The sequence below is a fragment of the Panicum virgatum genome, chromosome 3K (genome assembly GCF_016808335.1).
Source record: "Panicum virgatum strain AP13 chromosome 3K, P.virgatum_v5, whole genome shotgun sequence".
NCBI classification, from domain to species: domain Eukaryota; kingdom Viridiplantae; phylum Streptophyta; class Magnoliopsida; order Poales; family Poaceae; genus Panicum; species Panicum virgatum.
In genome coordinates, this window is record NC_053138.1 from 20,487,170 (window position 1) to 20,506,764 (window position 19,595).

Below are 19,595 nucleotides of genomic sequence, written 5' to 3' on the forward strand. Positions count from 1 at the left end.
CATTGTGGCAGGTACTAGATAACATGTGCGCCGAGCTGCTAAAGGAACAGACCTCAACTTCCAGCCGGAGACGTTCTGGCGGCGGACCTTTCACACAGTGGATTAAGGATGCACCTAAGGAGAAGTGGTCAATTCTATACGACACTGGTGGTCGTCGATATGAGATCGAGACAACCAACCACGCAGAGTGTTACAATATGGTAATGCGTCATGTTCGTGGATTTCCTCTTGTTGGCATAGTTGAATTCATCATATACGGATGCACAATGTACTTCAGAGAGTGGTACCAGGCAGCTGCTGTCTTACTTAATGATCTAGGTGTGACTTTTTGTAATAGGGTCACTAACTACATGAAAGAAAAGATTGAAAAGGCTCAATATCACAGAGTGGTCTCTATGGGCACAAAGGATCAAAGGTTTGAGGTTTCATGCAAGGACAGGACAGGGCAGGGTGTCCGCAGACAAAGGGTCGTTCAGGATTGCTTGATAACGCCAGAAGGCAAGGTTTTTTGCAGATGCAAGAAGCCACAGCTTCTTCACTTACCATGCTCCCATGTCATTGCGGCATGTTCAGAATCTGGGTTGGATCCTGCGGTTTTTGTTTCACAATATTACAGAAAAGAAACCGATGTGCACATTTGGGGCCATGAGATATATGGCATAGGCAGTCTGGGATCATTCACTACACCAAATATCTCTCCAATGTACATTCTCAATCCAGATGCTAGGAGAGGGGTAGGTCGACAGCAGACACTTCGTATCCGTAACGGAATGGATGAGTCTGAGGCAGAAAAGAAGAAAAAAGATGCAACCTGTGTGGAGCAGATGGTCACACTTACAAAACATGCCCTAAAATGCAAGAAGATAATGCTGGTGCTGAAGTTGGACCTTCTGGAAATCCCACCGATGGATTGCCTCCGGAGTTTGGAGCCCGTCGCGTCTAGATTTCGTTATGTGTGCATATGTATTTGAACCAGATGTATGGATATGTATTCCGACATGTATGTGATAATTACATTTCGTTATATATGGATATGTATTTGCACCAGATTGTAGCATGTAATATTACGAAGGTATTGTTCTGTGTTTGAATTATTCTGTGTTTTGCTTGATTTGAATTGTTCTGTGTTTTGCTTTATTTGAATTGTTATGTGTTTTGTTTTATTTCAGTTGTTCTGTACTTTTCAACTCTCCTTGAATTATGAAAAGAAAAATCAAAGACTCCGCTTTTACAAGATGAGAAGTGTTCATACATTTAATAGAGTTTCCACTGTACGATCCCTGATTATATATATATATGATGGTTGGAAGAACAATCCAAGAACACAGAAGAGAGTGGTAACTCAAAGTTCATATCTCACTGGAAAAACTGGAAATTGTACTGAAAATAGAAGGGTAGTTACGAATCATAAATTTTTGGTTTGCAATACATTTTGTAAACAATGCTACGATTACAAAGCAGAGGCCTAAGGCGTTCGTACTACTAGATACTTGAACAATGAAAACCATGACATGTGCAACACGATAACCTCGTGTTGTGAGTAAATCTAACATGCCTTAGGAAATGTAAAATGCCGGGATTACATGGTAGTGCTTTACTGAGTGCACCGGGGATATTTTCCCTTCCTAATAGCTTCAGACCCTGCTTCCTTAGCACCGCGGGCCCAATCTTGCTTCCTCTCCCTGTCAGCTTCACGTTCCTCTGCCTTCTGACGTTCCACTTCTGCAATCGTCTTCTGAATGTCTTCCTGGTTTTTCTTGCACTTCTCCTCCATCTGTTCTTCATGTAGCATTCGTTGCCACATTTGTGCAGCCCACCTTGCTTGACGCTCCACGTGGTCCTTATCCTGCTGAGATTGCTCGGTGTCTAACCACTGCACGAAATCACATAGAGGCGGTGGAGTCTTTCCCCAAATCATGTTAGAAGTCATTACTAGATCAGAAAGTGACAAACTCTGAAAGTGTTTTGTAGTACCTTTGCTCGGTCATTGCCGTAATGCTTGGGCGGGCCGTACTCGTAATTCTCGCACATGAAGAATCTCTTGCCAAAGTCGTCCCCCAAAACCCTTGATTTCATTAGTTTGCACAAGGATCCGCAAAAACACATAGCCACCTAGACTCCTTGGGGGACTGTTTCCGTCACCTTATTCCATGGAATGTACGTGGATCCTGAGGATGCCATGGTGTTGAGCCCTGGCAATCACAAGTGAGCAATCAGATTGCTAATATACTATATCAACGCTAATCATTATCAGTAACTACACCTAAATATACCACTAATCACTCTTAATAATAATTAAACTGATTGCTAAACTATTTTCTAACATTTTCTAAAAAAAATTCCAACATTTTCTATATTTTTCTACAATTTTCTCACATTTTCTATAATTTTCTAATATTATCTTGCATTTTTTTTATTTTCTAATACTTCTCTAACAATTTTCTAGTATTTTCTAATACTAAATCTAACACTAAATGTACTATATCAACGCTAATCACTATAAGTAACTGCATCTAAATGTACCACTAATCACTCATAACAATAATTGAACTGATTGCTAATCTACTGTTTCAAAAAAAATTACAACATAATCTATTTATAAAATGTAGAAAATTTTAGTTACCTAAAGTCGCCGCCTTGAAAATTCGACAGGGCTTCGCCGCTTTGCCTCTCCCTCACCCCTCCTCTCCCTCCCTCCCTCTCTTTTCTTCTTTTTTGGATTTTTAGTAAGCCAAATGGGGGTGAGGGGGGCCAACACCTTATATAGGGCTGGGGGCCGACCGCCCAGCTGCCGGGCGACCGGCCCCAGGGACCTGTCTGCAATTTTTTTTCTTTTTTTTTGCGTTTAAGTCCCTGCCGCCCGGCAGCCGGGCGGCCAGGTCCTGGCCGCCCAGCAGCGGGGCGGCCGGGTATATTTCTGTAAATTTCCAAATTGAAAATATATTTTTGTAAAAAACGGAAATAAAAAATATAAAAATAAAAAACCGCTATTTACGGGCCCGTGAATGTGATCGGATTTAGTTTTTAATATAATATTAATCGAGATAGATGGGCCCATAGGCCAACTCTGTTTCTTGGTCCCATCCCTATTTAATCAACATGGGCTATTTGAGATAATATCGAACAGATGCGCCATATGATGGGCCAACTCCGGTGTTAGGGACCAAGATGGGCCAACTCGACTAAGATCGTATCAGTTACAGTATAAATGTATAATGCTAGACCCAATATCAAAATGGGCTGCATGTGCAGGCCCAATAAACAATTCAGCCCAAACTTCTTTTCAGCTAAGTAATATTTGTTAAAAACTTAAAATTAAAATAGAGAAGGTCTAGCGTATTTACACGATCGAACATTAAAACAATCATACACGTTCGCGGAATAGAAAGGCTAAAATTTACATATAAAAATATCACAACGAATGTTTAAACACATGCATAGAGTATTAAATAAAATTTATTTACAAAATTTTTGTACGAATAGGTTGTAAATCACGAAACGAATCTAATGAGTTTATTTAATTCATGATTTGCAACAGTGATGCTACAGTACCATCCACTAATCATGAATTAATTATAAATTAATTAGGCTCATTAGATTCATCTCGCGATTTACAATCAATCGGTGTAAAAAGTTTTACAAATAGATTTTATTTAGTACTACAAAATAGTAAAGATTTCGTTTCAAAAAATTTTACACCTAAACATCTAAACACGACCAAAGTATTATAGGGCATGTCCAATTGATCGCTGGATAGGACACATGCCTAAGTCCTTAATCTAAATTCATCATTTAAAAGAATATTCTCGTCTTGGTCATCAAAATTCTCTCCTCTATCCTCATTTCTGTTGCACTCATCATACTCTATATCTCATCTTTTATATCCCAATCACATACATTTCCTACTCAAATCTACTCAAATTCACTGCGGGTGGGACCCACCTTATCTCTCTCGCATCTCCCCTCTCTTTTTATCTCTCTCTCCCTGCTCCCTCCGTCCTCCCTCTCTCCCCGGCGGTGGTGGCGAGCTGCTGCTCGAGCCCCGCCACGGTCGAGTGGCGAGCCGAGCTCGGCTGGCCCGCGAAGAGGCGGCCCTCGACGTCGCAATGGCGGGATGGAGGTGGGGCAGCGCCGCGGCGAGGCGGTGGTGGGGTGGAGCCACGGCGAGGTGCGGAGGCGCGGCGGGGGCGGTGGTGGGATGGTGCCGCGGCGAGGTGCGGAGGCGCGACGAAGGCAGTGGCAGCGACGTTGCGTGGCAGAGTCGGTGGCAGGGCGGCCAGCGTGAGGCGCGCACGGAGGCCTTGGGCGCACGGGTCCCGTGCCACGTGAGCCGATAGCGGCTCCCTCTGCACCTGCCAGATTTGGAGGACGTCGAGCTTTCCGCTTACATACTAGAGGCCACCCAGTACCCCGCTGTACGAGTATTTCCGCTATACTACTCCTGCACGAAGCGAAACCAAGTGTCGTTGCGGATAGTCTAACACCGGAGAGTCTGAACTCCAACGGAGCATACACTATCATGTCATCTCAAGATTATAATTTTTAGTATCTATTTGTTTGAGCTGCAGCTTTTAAGCGGTGCTGGCTTTTTAGTTCTGAAAATCCAATATTAGCTTTAGAAGATGTGTTTAGTTTTCTGATCTCTACTAAAACTTATAAAATTAAGTTTTTCAGCTTTTCATATAAACTTTGTTTTTTTTTGGCCTTCAGTTTTCCGTGAGTTGTATGAGAAGTTCGCTATTTGTTTGAGAATCTAATTTTTCAGGCGAAGCTGGCAGGAAGTTTTTTTAGAAAAACCTTACTATATATATATATATGCTTCTAGCCAAATACTCGTAAAAGGTGGAGAATATCTTAGTATCTCTCTCGAAACATATAGAGGTGAAGGTGTAGCCGTATATTGCTGGGAAGGTGTTGCCTAACCAATTAAATCATAGACTGCCATGCATATTTTTATCATTACCAAGTTATAAACATCATATAGTCACTGTGTTTTTGTTTTGGAAAAGTCTGTCACTGTGTTTATTGATGTACTCGGGCACCTGGTATTACGTAGCACCGAGACACACAGACCGGTGCGGATACGTGGCGGCGGGCCGTTGCGGCAGTGGGGCGCCCCCGCTATAACTAGCGCGACCGGGCGGCGGGAGGGCGACATCGCCGGCGTGGCAAAGGCGAGGGGCCGAGGGGGGAAAAGAGAGCGTAGAAAGTGGGGGAGAGAAACTGAAGCGACCGGGGTTGAAGGTTTTTGCTCCCAATCCCCCCTCTCTCCTGGACTCCTCCGCCGCATCCTCCCATCCCTCCTCCCCCCCAAACCCTTCTTCTCGCCGCCGCCGCAGCGTTGCATCCATCCGGATGGGCAGCGCCGGCGGTAGGGTTGGGGCGACAGACCAGATCCCGGAGGTTGAAATGGACGTCGTCGAGGGCGCTCCGGAGGAGCCGGGGCGGGTCGGGTCGAAGAGGGTCAGGGATTCGCCCAGCGCCCTGGGTTCCCACGGTATGGCTCTATGCTCACTCTCTGCTTCTGCATGCATGCATGCTCTACTTGTTCATCTGTTGCTTATGGTGATGATTGCGATTGGACCTGTGCGAGCATGGATTGGATTGCTTATGGTTAGATTGCCTTAGACTCGCGTGAGCATGATGCGGATGGGACGGGATGTGTGAATGGAAGAAGTTTGCTTCTTTTTTTTTGTTGTGTGTGTGTGTGGGGGGGGGGGGGGGGGGTGCATCGATTCGGTTCTAGGACTGTGGTACGAGTGATTGTAGGTGTTTTGTGGATTTGTGGATTTGCTGGTTTCGGACCTGTGGAGTATACCTAGCGGTAGGGTCTAGAATTCCTGCATGCATCTGTCTAGGGTTTTCCTGCTGACCTGAGTTGCGCAGCCGATCCATTCATTGTGTGCTATATTTGTCTTGATAGGTGGATCTGGGTAAAGTTTTGCAGCTAGCAGTAATAGCTAGATTTCTTGATTCACTGTCCACCTGTGATGCTGTCGGTATAACTAGTACCATAATGGTAGTGGAGCTGGAGGCTGTTCTAGTAACCCGGAGAGTAGGCTTGGTAGTATCTGTGTGCCGTGTGTGGATGAAGCAATGTGGCGTGTTTGAGGCATGTAGTTGTCAGTTTCCAGTTATTATGCAGATTATGCCAGTTTTGTCGCCATGTCAGTTTTGGCTAGTTGGTCTATGCTAAGCGACGATCAGACACGAGATGCATGATTGATTGTTTTAAAACCATACCTTCCCTCGGGGGTCTTTACAATTATCGAATATACATTGTTTGATTACCTTTGTTGTTTTAGTTTCCTAAATAACGAACCGACTTTTCTTGATTAAATCAACCAGCTGTTTTTCATATAAAAAATGTAGGAAAACCTTCTGTTCCTTTTTTTGAAGGAGCGTCATCATGATAATCAAATGATCCTGATATACTGGTATGAGTGAAGATGTTGTTTGCGTTCCTTACTTCGTACTCGGCAGGAAAATAGGCATTTCCCCTGCCTTTTTTTGATAAGATCCCCTGACTTAGTTACAGAGGGGCAGTAGACTAACAAATTAAGTTCCTGAATCCTGAGTCATTGTTCCCGCATCAGAAGTTGATTTGGTTCTGTAATTATGTTTGATTAGCTCACTTCGTTGACCCATTGTGTTTCACAAATGTGAGGATGAAATGGAGAAATCTAATAATCTCTATTTCATTACAGCAAGAAAGAAAAGTTGCCTTGATCTTGTGGGAACTGTAAGATTGAAATGCATAATTAGTATTATGGCAAGTACTATTATGACATCAAATTTGGCATGTTATTATAACTACTGAAGCCTTTACTATTATCCATCCTTTAACTTTAATCCTTCTTTTCCAGATCATTGGTATCACAGACTGAATGAATAATCTACATTGTTTTTTTTAATCTTGGCCATTATATCCATAATCCTTCTGTGCTTAATCAAGACATGTTTCATTCCCCGTTTTGTATGCTATTGGATTGGAGGGGGCTGGGGAGCGTAACACCCAGCAAAGTTCGAAATAAAAAGTGAAACCACCAAGTTCAAATCTAAGTGTGCCTGTGAGATCTTATGATGAAATCTTCATTATGTGATTTCATGGATGATATAGGTACTCTATTCGCAATCTTATGAAAAAAAATCTTTTAGCTGAGATGCCAGCTGCGTGGTACATATTATGGGAGTGGTTTGAAAAATTGATAGAATAAGCCATTGTGGGACTAAGGTGACTTTAGGTGCAAATCTTCACCAAAGTTTTCTCAGTGTAATGTTTTCTAGTATTGAAATTTGGATCTTTGTTGACTATACATCATCTAGGTTTTTATGGAGTGACTACTGCAGAGAAGAAACCAATGCTTCAACCTCATAATGTTGATAAAAGTTTGAGCAAAGCTGGCAACAGTAACCTTCTGCACATGAATTCTGATGGTGCTTCTAAAATGGGGGGTCGATACCTGCGTGGTGCAGATGGCTTGGGGACTCCAGATTCTATTGCTCTGAGGTATGTTATTAATAACCCCGTCCGCTGTAATAAGTAGGAGTTTCAGCCGTTGAATAATCTTTTGGTGATTGTATTGCTTGGTGAACAACATATTGTTTTTTTTTTCTGTTGCATACTTAAAACGACCAGGTTTGTATCTAACTCACTTTATTCATTTCATAACATAGATTGAATATCTCATCTCCTTGTGAAAACCTGGAGAATGAAACCAAATGGGCCACCAAAATATGTACCTTTTACACTCAAGGTTGGTGCAATAAAGGAAACAGTTGCGCATTTCTTCATGAAAGAGAGGGGGGTTTTGCAAAGGCTGGTCTGCTTGCACCACCTGGTTTTGAAAATCATAGAGGTATGGGCTTCCTAACTAGGAAAATATATGGGCAACAACTTGCTATCACAAACTTCCCTCCCAACTTCTTATTACTCCCTGCTGTGCTTAGGTTCCGAAGAAGGGTCTCAAGTACAACATCAATCCAACTTGAAGGTGCTGCAATTCAAAGATGCAGAGGGTTCATCAAAAGATGAGCGGTATCGGAGACTTATACATGCATATGGCGAAGATAATGTGAGGCTGGCACATATTGCTGATAAACGAAACTCTACCACTCCAGGGATTTCACAAGGGCTCCATGGCACTGGCAGTATGGAGCACAGTCTAGTAGTTCATGAGAAAACCAACAAACCTTTCATGAGACACCATACTGGTTTGTCACCTGAAACCTATTTGGATGGCAGACATATCTTGCTAGATGGAGGGGACTTTGAATCTGGTATGGACAGGAGAAACGACTTCAGTAATGCCCATGTTGCAAGAACTTATCTTGACGTGAACACCTTAAACTCAGGCCATCAGTTTCGATCATCTGGCCTTTCTATTTCATCTGATCCTTTCCAACTCAGTGAGAAGTTGTCAGCTTATGGTGCAACAACAGATAATCTTTCTAACACACATCAGAAAGAACATCATTCAAGCCTTGCCTCATATAGTTCACATGGCTTAACAGGATTTAGAAATCCAGGCTATGCTGCATCTGAAACTTCTAGACCTGCATTACTCTCAAGCAGTTCATCTGAACCTTATATTATGTCAGCTGGACCCCTTTCTCCAATCAAGGATGAGGTCTGGGTGACGTCAGTGCCTTTTGTACCTTCTTTTAGTTTTCCGGATAGTACAACACCCCCAGGGAGTCAGTATGACCCATTCGTTGACTGTATTGAACCTCCTAAAGTTGGAGATACGGATAATCTGAAGTCCTCCAATGTGTCCTTCAGTACTTCAAGTCAGCATACAAATCAGTATGTAATTACTGATGAATCACTGAATCCTGATGACAAGCTAACCAGGAATATGTCTGCCAAAGGAGCAAATGGATCTGCGTACCTGATTTCAGCTGATAGAGTACGCAGCTCTAGCCTGGATGATTATAATAGGTTGAAAGCTCATGACAGAAAAATCTGTGCAGCTAGTAACGAAGAGAAAGCAAGAGATTTCCGTTTTCATTTGGCAGAACATATAAAGGAGTTGGTCAAACCAATATGGAAGGAAGGTAATCTGAGTAAAGATGCTCATAAACTGGTAGTGAAAAAATCTGTTGAAAAAATTGTTGATTCGATTAGGCCAAATCAAATGCCAACTAGTGAAGAGTTGATTGCCAAATATATTACTACCTCTGGATCAAAGATAGAAAAACTTGTGAAGGTAAATATCTTGAAGTTCCACCTCAATGCAAATCTAGCCATTAACCCTCATACTTATGTCTTTTTCATCACAGGCGTATGTTGATAGGCATCGTACAACGTGAGATCCAAGCTTCTCAATGTTGAATTACAGCAAAGATTGGAGCTTGGACTTGATGCTGATGGGAGCTTGAGCCTTATGTCCCATCAGTCTGGTTAACCTACATTTGTAGGTGCAAGAAGTTCTTATTGGTATGGTAGTTGTTTCTGTTCCTTGAACCTGGTTGGTTTTGTATATTTCAATCTGAAAACCCTAATAGTATCTGGACATGGTAGTTATCTAGTTTGTGTTTGCATGTTAACTAAGATTGCATCTGATGCAACCATCCAAGGATAACCTTATCGCATGTCTATTTAATCCATGGAATATGTGTCATGAATGGTGTTTTCTCTTCTTGCCACTATGTGGCGTACCAACTCCAATTTTTTTGTTTGGCATGAGTGTTCTCGTGCATTTGGTGTTAATAGGATCTGAAGAGAAGGCATGTTCTTCAAGTATCTTTACATGATTTATTGTTTGCTAGAGTTACTAGACATCATGTAGTTTAATATGGTGGTAAGAAATGATGTTAGTACGAGGCCATTTTTTCATTCTCTTAACTTGTACGACTAATCAAATAGAGTGGAGGGGGGGGGGGTATCGAACTTCGGCATGGAGCACTAATGCAAATGAGGATGTAAAAATAGGAGGATGTGACTATGCAATAACCTACCTTGTAGAAAGAGAGTGAGCATACATTATTAATATGTATCCGACATCATTGTGGAACCTAACTAAACATAAGATTGTGACCTAGTTAGTCATGATGAAGTTTTTGTTGCATAGATTTTTATGTGCCATCATAATTAGGTCTAGTATAAGATTACTAATGATCTATGTCCTTGAACTTGCTAGTGCTCAAGCCAATTTGTTCGAGCGGCATCTATTACTTTTTAGTCTAGCGTTGCATGACATTGGTGGTAATGGCATGTGCACCACCACTAGAAACCCCTTAGCCCTTGTACTCAAGATCCCCACATTGCCATTTGATTCACTGCAAATGTTAGCTCAACTTAGTCGATGGCGAAAGAATGGAGATGAGGAGAAACGAATGAAGAAAGAGCAAGTGGATAGCGAGGAATTTGCATGCATTCTCTATTTTTATTTGTGTTAGGAGCTCCTTATTTACTTGAGGAGGGAAGAACCTAGGTTGAAGCTAAGGTGGGGAAAACACTAGAAGGCGTATGCTACCAACCAAATTTGTGTTTTCTTCTCCAACCGAGTACAAAGGTAACCCTCAGAAACTCCCAAGCTATATCGGGTTGGCTACTGGCTTACTTAGCGATGCTAGCCATTCGAGCTTTGCTTGATCCACGATACATGTAGAAGTTAATGAAGATACATGTAGAAATTAATGAAGTGTGCCAACGTCTTTTTGGCGAGGAGGATTAACATGTGATTATTGGTGTACCATCCGCATTGGTGGAAGCTTTCGAATGGTTCGAGCTAGTATTTTGCATGGTGGCATTGCTCTACCCATTTTCCCACTTAATAAGCATAGGCCAATATTACAATACCTTGTACTAGAGATACCTCTCCGGGCTATGTAGACCTCAAGTTGAGCTTCAAGGATTCGATCAACAGACACGACATTCGAACAACTTGACTTCTGGCTCTTGCATACAAGACTTTGGGGGTCTAAAGAATCATATCCGCGATCATGAAGACATGCTACTTTAAAGGACTTGATTAGGAATCCAAAGACCTAGACTTCAAAGCTCCCAACCTTGGAGGATCACGAAGAGATACCATGAAGATCTTGAAGCCATGACACTCAAATGGACCTAAAGGCTTGGGACTAGCTTTGTGGAAAGGATGCATGTCTATTGTGGTATGTGAGTCTCAGTCTTGATGAAGACATTCGATTGGGTTTGTTTTAATTACACAAGGCCTAGCTATATATGCTTTTCAAAATGGACATCCTCGGGGAAAGCCTTACGGCTCTTGCCAAGCAAGCATCGCACTCGTTATCCTAACTGTTATGTCGTGGACCAATGTACAACGAACCTGGCAAATTGATGCGAGAAGTTATTATGGCGCTAGATTTGTTGACCGTTTTATCCTTTATTAACCTTGATGACACACATGACTAAACTATCTTTGTACAAGGTCATATTGCGCCTCATGGTTCGAACCAAAATAAATTATACGTCTTATTTCAGATGGTGGAGTGGTGCTCATAAATCAGCCACACTTTGTCGCTTTATTTGACTCTGATGTGCTTCACTCCTATCCTCGTCGCACGGACTCCAATTGTCGTCGCGCGAATGTTTGTACCATTGTTTCCTTGTTACGACATTCTTAAATCTCTCACCCAAGACTTTTACGGATTTGGTGCGAAAATAATCATGTGAAAGGGATTGTATATGCAGTGTAATCATTACTCTAGGTGGCACAAGCAAACCTCTGTGTTGTCTGTCTGATATTACCATCATATGTAGTCCATGCAATGATGTTTCAAATGATCATCTTGTGATGTATCTCGATAAGTTTATGCCTTATTGTACCTTGGGTGGATGTTGTAATGAAGGAATCTCTTTCGATGGTGATAGTACAAGCCCTCGATGGTGATAGTACAAGCCCACCAACTGCCATTGCCAGTGGATGTTGTAATCAAGGAATCTCTTTCGATATATGGTATCTACAATCTTTTCAAATCGCTCAATGTATTGATTTGGTGAATCGATGTCATTATGATGTCGTCTAGCTGGCTGATCATTCGATTACTCATTGACTAGTCATGACACGCAAGGAGTCGGACACGTTAGCTGAACAATTAGGTATTGTACTTTAATTTGGGATTTAGCCAATTGTATTCAAGGTCCAACCCATAATAGCTTGGTTTATATATACTAACACACAACACACATATCATGTCGCTTCAAGATCCAAACAGCATAAATCCACTCATACATTGGTTCGAAGACAATCATATGGTGAACCACACACTCAATATACCTCAAAAGGGCCAGACATCTTCGTTAGCCCAACACATCCACAACCGAGCAAATCACTAGGAATGTTACCTCTTGGCACACATTCGTGCATCCTTGCCGACACGTGCATTGCCATGCTCCTCCCTAGCCTACACGCTATTGACCAATGCGCACCCTTGTAATCGCGAAGGTGGCTCTGATACCATCGTAACACTCCTCCCTAGCCTACACGCTATTGACCAACGCACGCCCTTGTAATCGCAAAGGTGGCTCTGATACCATCGTAACACCTTGAACATGCTATTGACCCACGCACGCCCTTGTAATCATGAAGGTGGCTCAGATAACACCTTGAGTTCGGATTCAAATCTACTCACAAGCTAGTGGACTGCCTAACTCTCTTATGCTTCTGTCCTCCTTTTGCGTAAAAGGGTACCTGAGATTGGTGACATGAATTCTAGAGACCTTATGGCCCTCTTTGGGAGGGCTTTAGCTCCGGCTCCAAAACCGGCTCCTGCTGGAGCCCCCCAAACGGTGTTTTCGGCAATAGGTCCAACCTTGGAGGCTGGAGCACTTTGGAGTCCTTGAAATCGCGCTCACTGGAGCGGATTGGACGAGGCGGAGCCAGGAAATCGTGGCTCCGTCCGGCTCCAGCATGCCCATTGCTAGCCCTGCCCCCGAGTGGGCATGCGGCCGACGGCCGCCACAAGGGCCGCCAACAGGTGAAGCCTTTTTGCAAAACGTTTTTCAAAACGACTCTTGCTCCAACAGGTGAAGCTGTTTTGCCAAACGTTTTTCAAAACGACTCCAGCTCCATCAGAGAAGACGTTCCACCAGAGGAGCCGGAGCCCTGCCAAACAAGCCCTATATGTTAGTCTAACTCACTCTCCATTAGTAAGGTAGTCTTAAATCCTCAGAATCTCACATGCGCAAGCCCGTACACATAGGCCATTGGATCCTAATTCAAATAGGGCCAAGGTGTCGGAACAACAACTCTGCTTTTTCAAGCAAACAAACAAAGAATGGTTACATGTTGGTCCAGAACCAGTAAAGACTTGTGTTCTACTTGTTGGAGTATATTGAGCCCATGTGTATAGAGGTCCATGTATAGGTATTATATAAACCCACTCTTCTAGGGTTTGAGGAATACAAGCCATTATTCTCTCCATCATGGTATCATAGCCTAGGGTTTTGGATCCCCATCCCGCCGTCGCCGGCGAGCCGCCGGCGAGCTGCCGGTGAGCCTCCACCACCGGCCGGCGAAGCAGCTCCACTCCCTCTTCTTCAACCTCCGCGCCGCTTTCCCCTGTTTCCGCGCGACCATCCTGCTCGACGCCCCTGCGCGGTCCCGACGTCCGCGCGCCCCTGCGCGGCCCCGCCCCGCCGCCGGCCTGCCCCCGCGCCCTCCGCGGGCCTGCACCGGCGTGGCCCCGCGCGCCAGCCCCCGCGTAGCCCCGTGTGCCCGTTCCCCTGGGCGGCCCCCGCCCCGCAGCGCCCCTGCGCGGGCTCGAGCTGCGCGCGCTCCAGCTCTGCGCGGTCCTCTGCTCTGCTTGCCTCCGCTCTACTCTGCTTTGCCTCCGCTCCGCCCTTTGCTTAGGTCTTTTCTCCTCCCATGGCAGTAGCCGCCGCCGCCGCCATGGCACTGTGGACCTCGGCCTGGTGCTTTACCGCTCGTCCTCTGCTGAGCTGGTGGTCTACACCGACGCTGACTGGGCTGGCTGCCCGGACACTCGTCGCTCCACTTCCGGCTACGCCGTCTTCCTGGGCGCCAACCTGGTCTCCTGGTCGTCCAAGCGGCAGCCGGTTGTCTCCCGCTCTAGTGCTGAGGCGGAGTACCGGGCTGTCGCTAACGGCATGGCGGAGGCGTCCTGGTTACGACAGCTTTTGGCGGAGCTCCACAGCCCACTCGTCAAGAGCACGCTCGTCTACTGCGACAAGTTCACCGCCGTGTATCTCTCCACCAACCCCGTCCAGCATCAGCAGACGAAGCACGTGGAGATCGACCTACACTTCATGCGCGACAGTCGCAATCGGCGATGTTCGGGTACTCCATGTCCCGACTACCTCCCAGTTTGCTGGCATCTTCACCAAGAGACTGCCCTCCTCGATCTTCTCGGAGTTTCGATCCAGCCTCAATGTAGCCGGTGGCTAGTTGTGGCTGCGGCGGGAGTATTTGCCCTTTGTACTCTATTTGTACTCTCTTCTTGTCCAGTCTTGAACACCGCTACGTCGGTAGTTCAGACTGCGGGGGTGTTAGCTTTCTTGTTGTCCAGTCTTGAACACCGCTGCGCCGGTAGTTCAGACTGCGGGGGGGGGGGGGTGTTGGAGTATATTGAGCCCATTGTATAGAGGCCCATGTATATGTATTATATAAATCCACCCTTCTAGGGTTGGAGGAATACAAGCCATTATTCTCTCCAACACTACTTTATCAAGTTTTTATTCCATGCTTTGCAAGATGTTAATGAACGTCAGGGATAGCCAACCGACAAGGCAATAACCTCTGGGCCAACTGATCTGTACTAATCGCAACTACTTGGATAGTCGGTGCCCAAACGGCTAGACTCAAATTAAAATATTACACATGTATATGCTGATATTAGGATTTAAAGGGCACCAAGATTGAACATGTACAAATTATTCCAAATTCGAAGTAATTTGCTTGGTGATATTGTGCACTAACCCTGTGTTTTAAAAAACGTTTAATCTTGATTAAACAACTTTGGCCTAGCGTTGCGTTTAATCACAGTGTCGTTTAATCACAAAAGACGTTTAATCTACTTTTAATCACAAAAAACTCTAAACCATAGGCTATCGTTCACCTAGCGTCTAGCGTTTTTTAAAACCTTGCACTAACCTCACCACTAGACATCTAATAAGTTATCTTGCAACATCACCGTATCATCATTAAGGAAAATGCTGCATATCATCTGCAAGATAATCAAGGGGTTTTGTCTGGTTTTATTTGTCATGCATCGTATTTGTCATCATGTTGGTCATCTGTTGCTATCTTAACACGAGTTATTATTATATGTTGAATGCTTTTACTTGAAAAAGGTTAGTTATATGATCTATCTTCAATCGATACGAATTGAGAATTAATTATAAGAATATTTTGTGGGTAAAATGTCACTTGGTCTTGCGAACAAGCTTCTTGGTGGTGGGACAGTAGATAGTTACATACTGCTACATAACATGTTGCTAAAAGTAAGAAATTATCATTCTTCTATAGCTTCTCACCCTACCAAGGCGAGTTCCCTGGTCACTAGAAAGGCATTGTGATGGATCGTTTAGGCTATCGTCTATCACTCTATTGAGTTTCAATAGCCAGGTTGAATGTTGGACTTTCCAATGTCACTAAAGTGCTGGTTTGGAGCATATTGTTGTCTCTTGATGATCATATAAGTCATGAGATTATAGCGGAGCATATATGGTTGTCCTGATTTGTTCTTTCTAACTGACAGGTTGTTACCCTCTTTGTTTTTTTTTTCAGCGAGTGGTTTGTTGTTGTTGTTTGTATTTCCAATTCATGTTAAACCCAGGAAAATACATTTTGGATGGAGGAGTATTAGTGATAACCAGGAACAAGAAAGAGTAGATATATTGCGCAAATAAGGAAAGAATGACACTAGATTTTTACCCTTCATTGAAGTCCCACCTCTTCTATTTAATTCTGCTTAATTATTTTGCATATAGCATTTAATGTTCATTTTTTCCTCCAAAAAGGAAACAATGCAGAGGACAGCCATTAGAACTTGTCTTTTCACATTTCAGTTTCTTGATTACTTCCTTATCTAGGCTAACTGTCATACATTCATGAGTCAGCGCCGCAGCGGCTCGCCTTTCATAATTGTGCTTTCATTGACGGGCGAATAAGATCATAATCAGAGCATTATAGGCACGTGTTGTTTGTTTGTGAGCCTTAGGCAAGTAAAAGATTCTGACACTGAAGTTCCACTATGAAGATTTGCCCATTTTTTGTTGCCTGGAGCTCATTTCCAGATTACCTTTCAGCTTTGAGAAACCTAAACCATTTTTTGAGGAAGCTAATAATAGTAGCAATTTTTATAAGCAATCATGGACAATTCATGTCATATAACTTCACATTCTATCGAATTTTTCCACTATCCAGCCTCTGATGAATTTGTATGAGCTTCTGATGGGCCTTTTACTATGTGCCTTCTATCTACCAAAATCAATTGTACTATTAGCAAATTTAGTGGACCTTGGCCTTCAATGTATATTGCAACACATTTGATTGTTTCCCTACAAATCTCCATTTATTTATTGATTGTTGGACCTATCATGTCATTTATATTCCACCTACTATTTTACAGTCTCATTCTATCACAGTTTATCATCTACATCATATGCTAGTGTCAATTCATATAGAAAAAAAACTGTAATCTAATGTGCTTGTTTTCTCGCAGGGTAAAAATGGACATTCAACCTCCCCCCCCCCCCCCACCAAAAAAAAAAAAAACTCAGGCGAGCTGCCAGAGCAAAGAAGAGCGATTGATATAAAGTGTAAGAAGTGACTGATTGTCTCAATACCCCCTTCAATAATGGTACTCCTGTTCATTTTACCTGGTATGCTAGCCTTTGCCCGACAATTACTCTATTATATTCTGTGACACAAAGCTGGTGTCAGTAAATTCGCATTAAAATACACTTACGACTGTAATTTTGTATCCTGTAAGTGATTTATTAATACAGCAAATACAGTTGAGGCCTTGTTGTGATGAAACGAAATATGCATTATTATAAACATGAACTGATGGAGTATTGAAGATAAATTTGCCTCGTGCCCAGTTTCCAGCGATAATGTAAACAAATTTAATTGTCATGGTGCTCTACTGCTCATTGATCTGGATGGTATGTACAGGCATACAAGGCTAGAAGAGGATAGCTTGCCAAAGATTTCATTTTCAATGTGGCAATGGAAAGAACTTCAGAATCATGTGATTCAGATGGATATTGCATATAAAGTGGTTGCTCCCAGAATGCTCACCTGAAGTAATCTTTGTTCACACTCTCTCATGTGATGCATTTCTCCTGTAGTGACAGGGTTTTGATTGAATTGTTAGATAATTGAATACCCACTTTTATTAAATGCATCAGGTACATAATTTGCTTATTGGTAGGATGCATGAACTTTTAGTCAGTATACAACTATAGGTTGCATGTATTTAGTACCTAAGGTAGTTACTTTGCCCTATTGTTTGCACAAGATGAAGAACGGGTAAGGAATAATCAAATTCTGTTGTGTATGTGAACCTGTTTAGGGCTAGCCATTAAGAATATTCTTCTTCCTATGTGCATTCTGTTTAGGCCTAGCCATTAAGAATATTCTTCCTCCTTAGTCGCACAAGGTCATGACAACTCATTCATAATGTTACAACTTCCTCCAGGAATACTGCCTGGATTAAATTGATGGTTTTCTTTGACTAGATGATATAGCTTTGCATGGTATGTCAATTAATTCTTGTGTAATCTTGACCTTATTTTTAGTAAAGCATCTCTTCTTCAATAATCAAATTCTTTGCTTGAAAAAGAAAATCCTTTTGGTAAAACCTTTACTAAGGCTCCAGTTAGCTCAGGTAAAAGACACATTTTCATTGGGAGTCCTTTTTTCTGACTCGACTTATCTCATACATGTAAATTTGATTCATAGATCAACTTTCTGACTTAGAACTCTACAAGCTCTACAAGATGTTGACGTGGCATATTTACTGCTTTTTTACTTAATACTTTTTTTAATGCTCCAGGATGTTATTTTTGTCATTGTGATTGAGCTACACTGATGACCCTAGAAGCATATGTTGCTCGCAGAATTGAAAAGGTCGGAATTCTACTATTATTTCAATCTTTTTTTAGTAATTTAATCAGCTTGTGGCCTGGTGGAAAGTCAGGTTTAATTACTGGAGGTGGTAATTAGCCAATTGCAGATTGGAGACACCAGTAAAGAACTAGGAAGTCTCTGGCTGATTTAGGGTCATCCTCTCTTTTGGTCATTTCCTTGGCTGTTTTGAGTTTGTCGGATTTTGTTTTCGGCTTAGGGGGGCCTTCGTGGGTTTGGACTTGGACCACCTTTTTTCTCAATCATGAATACAAACATGTACATCTCTCCTGCGTTGTCTGGAAAAGAACTAAAAAGGAGAGAAGTTGAGAAGAGTTCTAGTTACCAAATCACCCAATGCTTACCACGACAGTTAGCTGATAACGTATTCCTTTGACGAGGTTGAGATTGTCTGCAGTGACAGAGCAAGGGTCTTCCTGCTACAGTACAGGTTTTAAGATGGTATATACTTGTGGTCTGTCACATTTCCATTGGCGCATCAGATGGTAATCTAGTGCTGAAATTATGTGGCTAGAAATAGTTACGTGAGATTAAAATTGACCAAATTGGCTATGCATCCCCTGTGGTACTTAAATGTATACTTTGTTTGTTTCTGTTAGAATATGTCCCCCCCCCCCACCTTCTCAAAGTTCGTACTATAATTATTGTGTTAATGGTATTGGATATTTCATTACCACTATCTGACTAAACCAATCACGTTGGTTTGAATGAGTAGACTGTAATTACTATTTGATAGCTTCTTATGTTGTATGAAACTTGCACTACAAACGGAATGCAGCATCGCCATGCTACCTTCAGGGGCCACGGTAACCCTTTTCATTCCTCGAGGTTGTTTGTCCTTTCTTTCCCCCTTAAATTTCATCTTATGACACCATCAATTCCAATTACTTGAAGGCTGTGGAATCTGATTGACGTATTGGCATATCGCCTTCATAGCGACATACGAGATGATGGCTGCACTGGGGATTCTTTTTCACCAAAATTGATTACTGTCGTTGAGCGAAGTCGTTCTCGCTGCAAGACATGCTATGGAGGTATCAGATTGTGTTCCGGGGTGCTAACCATTCCTCCGTCCACAGTATGGGCTCTGACGAGGTACAGGGACAAGTCCCACTAGTGATTTGAATTTGTATCTCGTATTGGTAGAGGTAGAGATCAGTGTTTAGTGGGTTCTGTTGTGGCATCAAGCTGGTCTTTTTAGTGACGTAGGTGTAGTGTATATGCTGCTTTTACATCCGGGTCGTGTTGAACCTGTTACCTGTAGCTACGGCCGGCCTGTTATCTCTTGTCGGGTTTCCATAGCTGGCTCGCCATTAGTTTTGTTAGGTCGCTCGTCCAGCTTCCAGAATCCAGAGCATGAGCATCCGGATGCGTTGTCGGGTGTTGCTTCACCACTTGATTTGCCAGTGCGTCCGGCTGGAGCAACGTTTGTGCGGGGGCTAAAGCGCCGGTGCCCGAGTGCTTTCCTGCATCCATCCATGATCCATCCGTCAAGCAGCATGAGGCCCAGCC

At 43.0% G+C, this 19,595-nt stretch overlaps 1 protein-coding gene across 7 annotated transcripts; it reads left to right on the forward strand.

Moving 5' to 3' along the window:
• The first annotated feature begins 5,155 nt into the window (after positions 1-5,155).
• Positions 5,156-19,384, forward strand: LOC120698247 (zinc finger CCCH domain-containing protein 36-like). Of its 7 annotated transcripts, XM_039981779.1 has the most exons (9): positions 5,163-5,497; positions 7,327-7,510; positions 7,678-7,859; positions 7,951-9,209; positions 9,283-9,439; positions 16,654-16,813; positions 17,109-17,239; positions 17,992-18,889; positions 18,978-19,384. In XM_039981779.1, exons 1-5 carry the CDS (start codon positions 5,356-5,358, stop codon positions 9,310-9,312), a joined length of 1,797 nt encoding a protein of 598 aa, XP_039837713.1. In that variant the 5' UTR covers positions 5,163-5,355; the 3' UTR covers positions 9,313-9,439; positions 16,654-16,813; positions 17,109-17,239; positions 17,992-18,889; positions 18,978-19,384. The 7 variants fall into 7 exon arrangements, with proteins under 7 accessions (XP_039837710.1, XP_039837715.1, XP_039837713.1 ...); XM_039981778.1 differs by having other exon boundaries at positions 16,654-17,239; positions 18,978-19,380; XM_039981776.1 differs by having other exon boundaries at positions 5,156-5,497; positions 16,654-18,889; positions 18,978-19,380.
• The last annotated feature ends 211 nt before the right edge of the window (positions 19,385-19,595 follow it).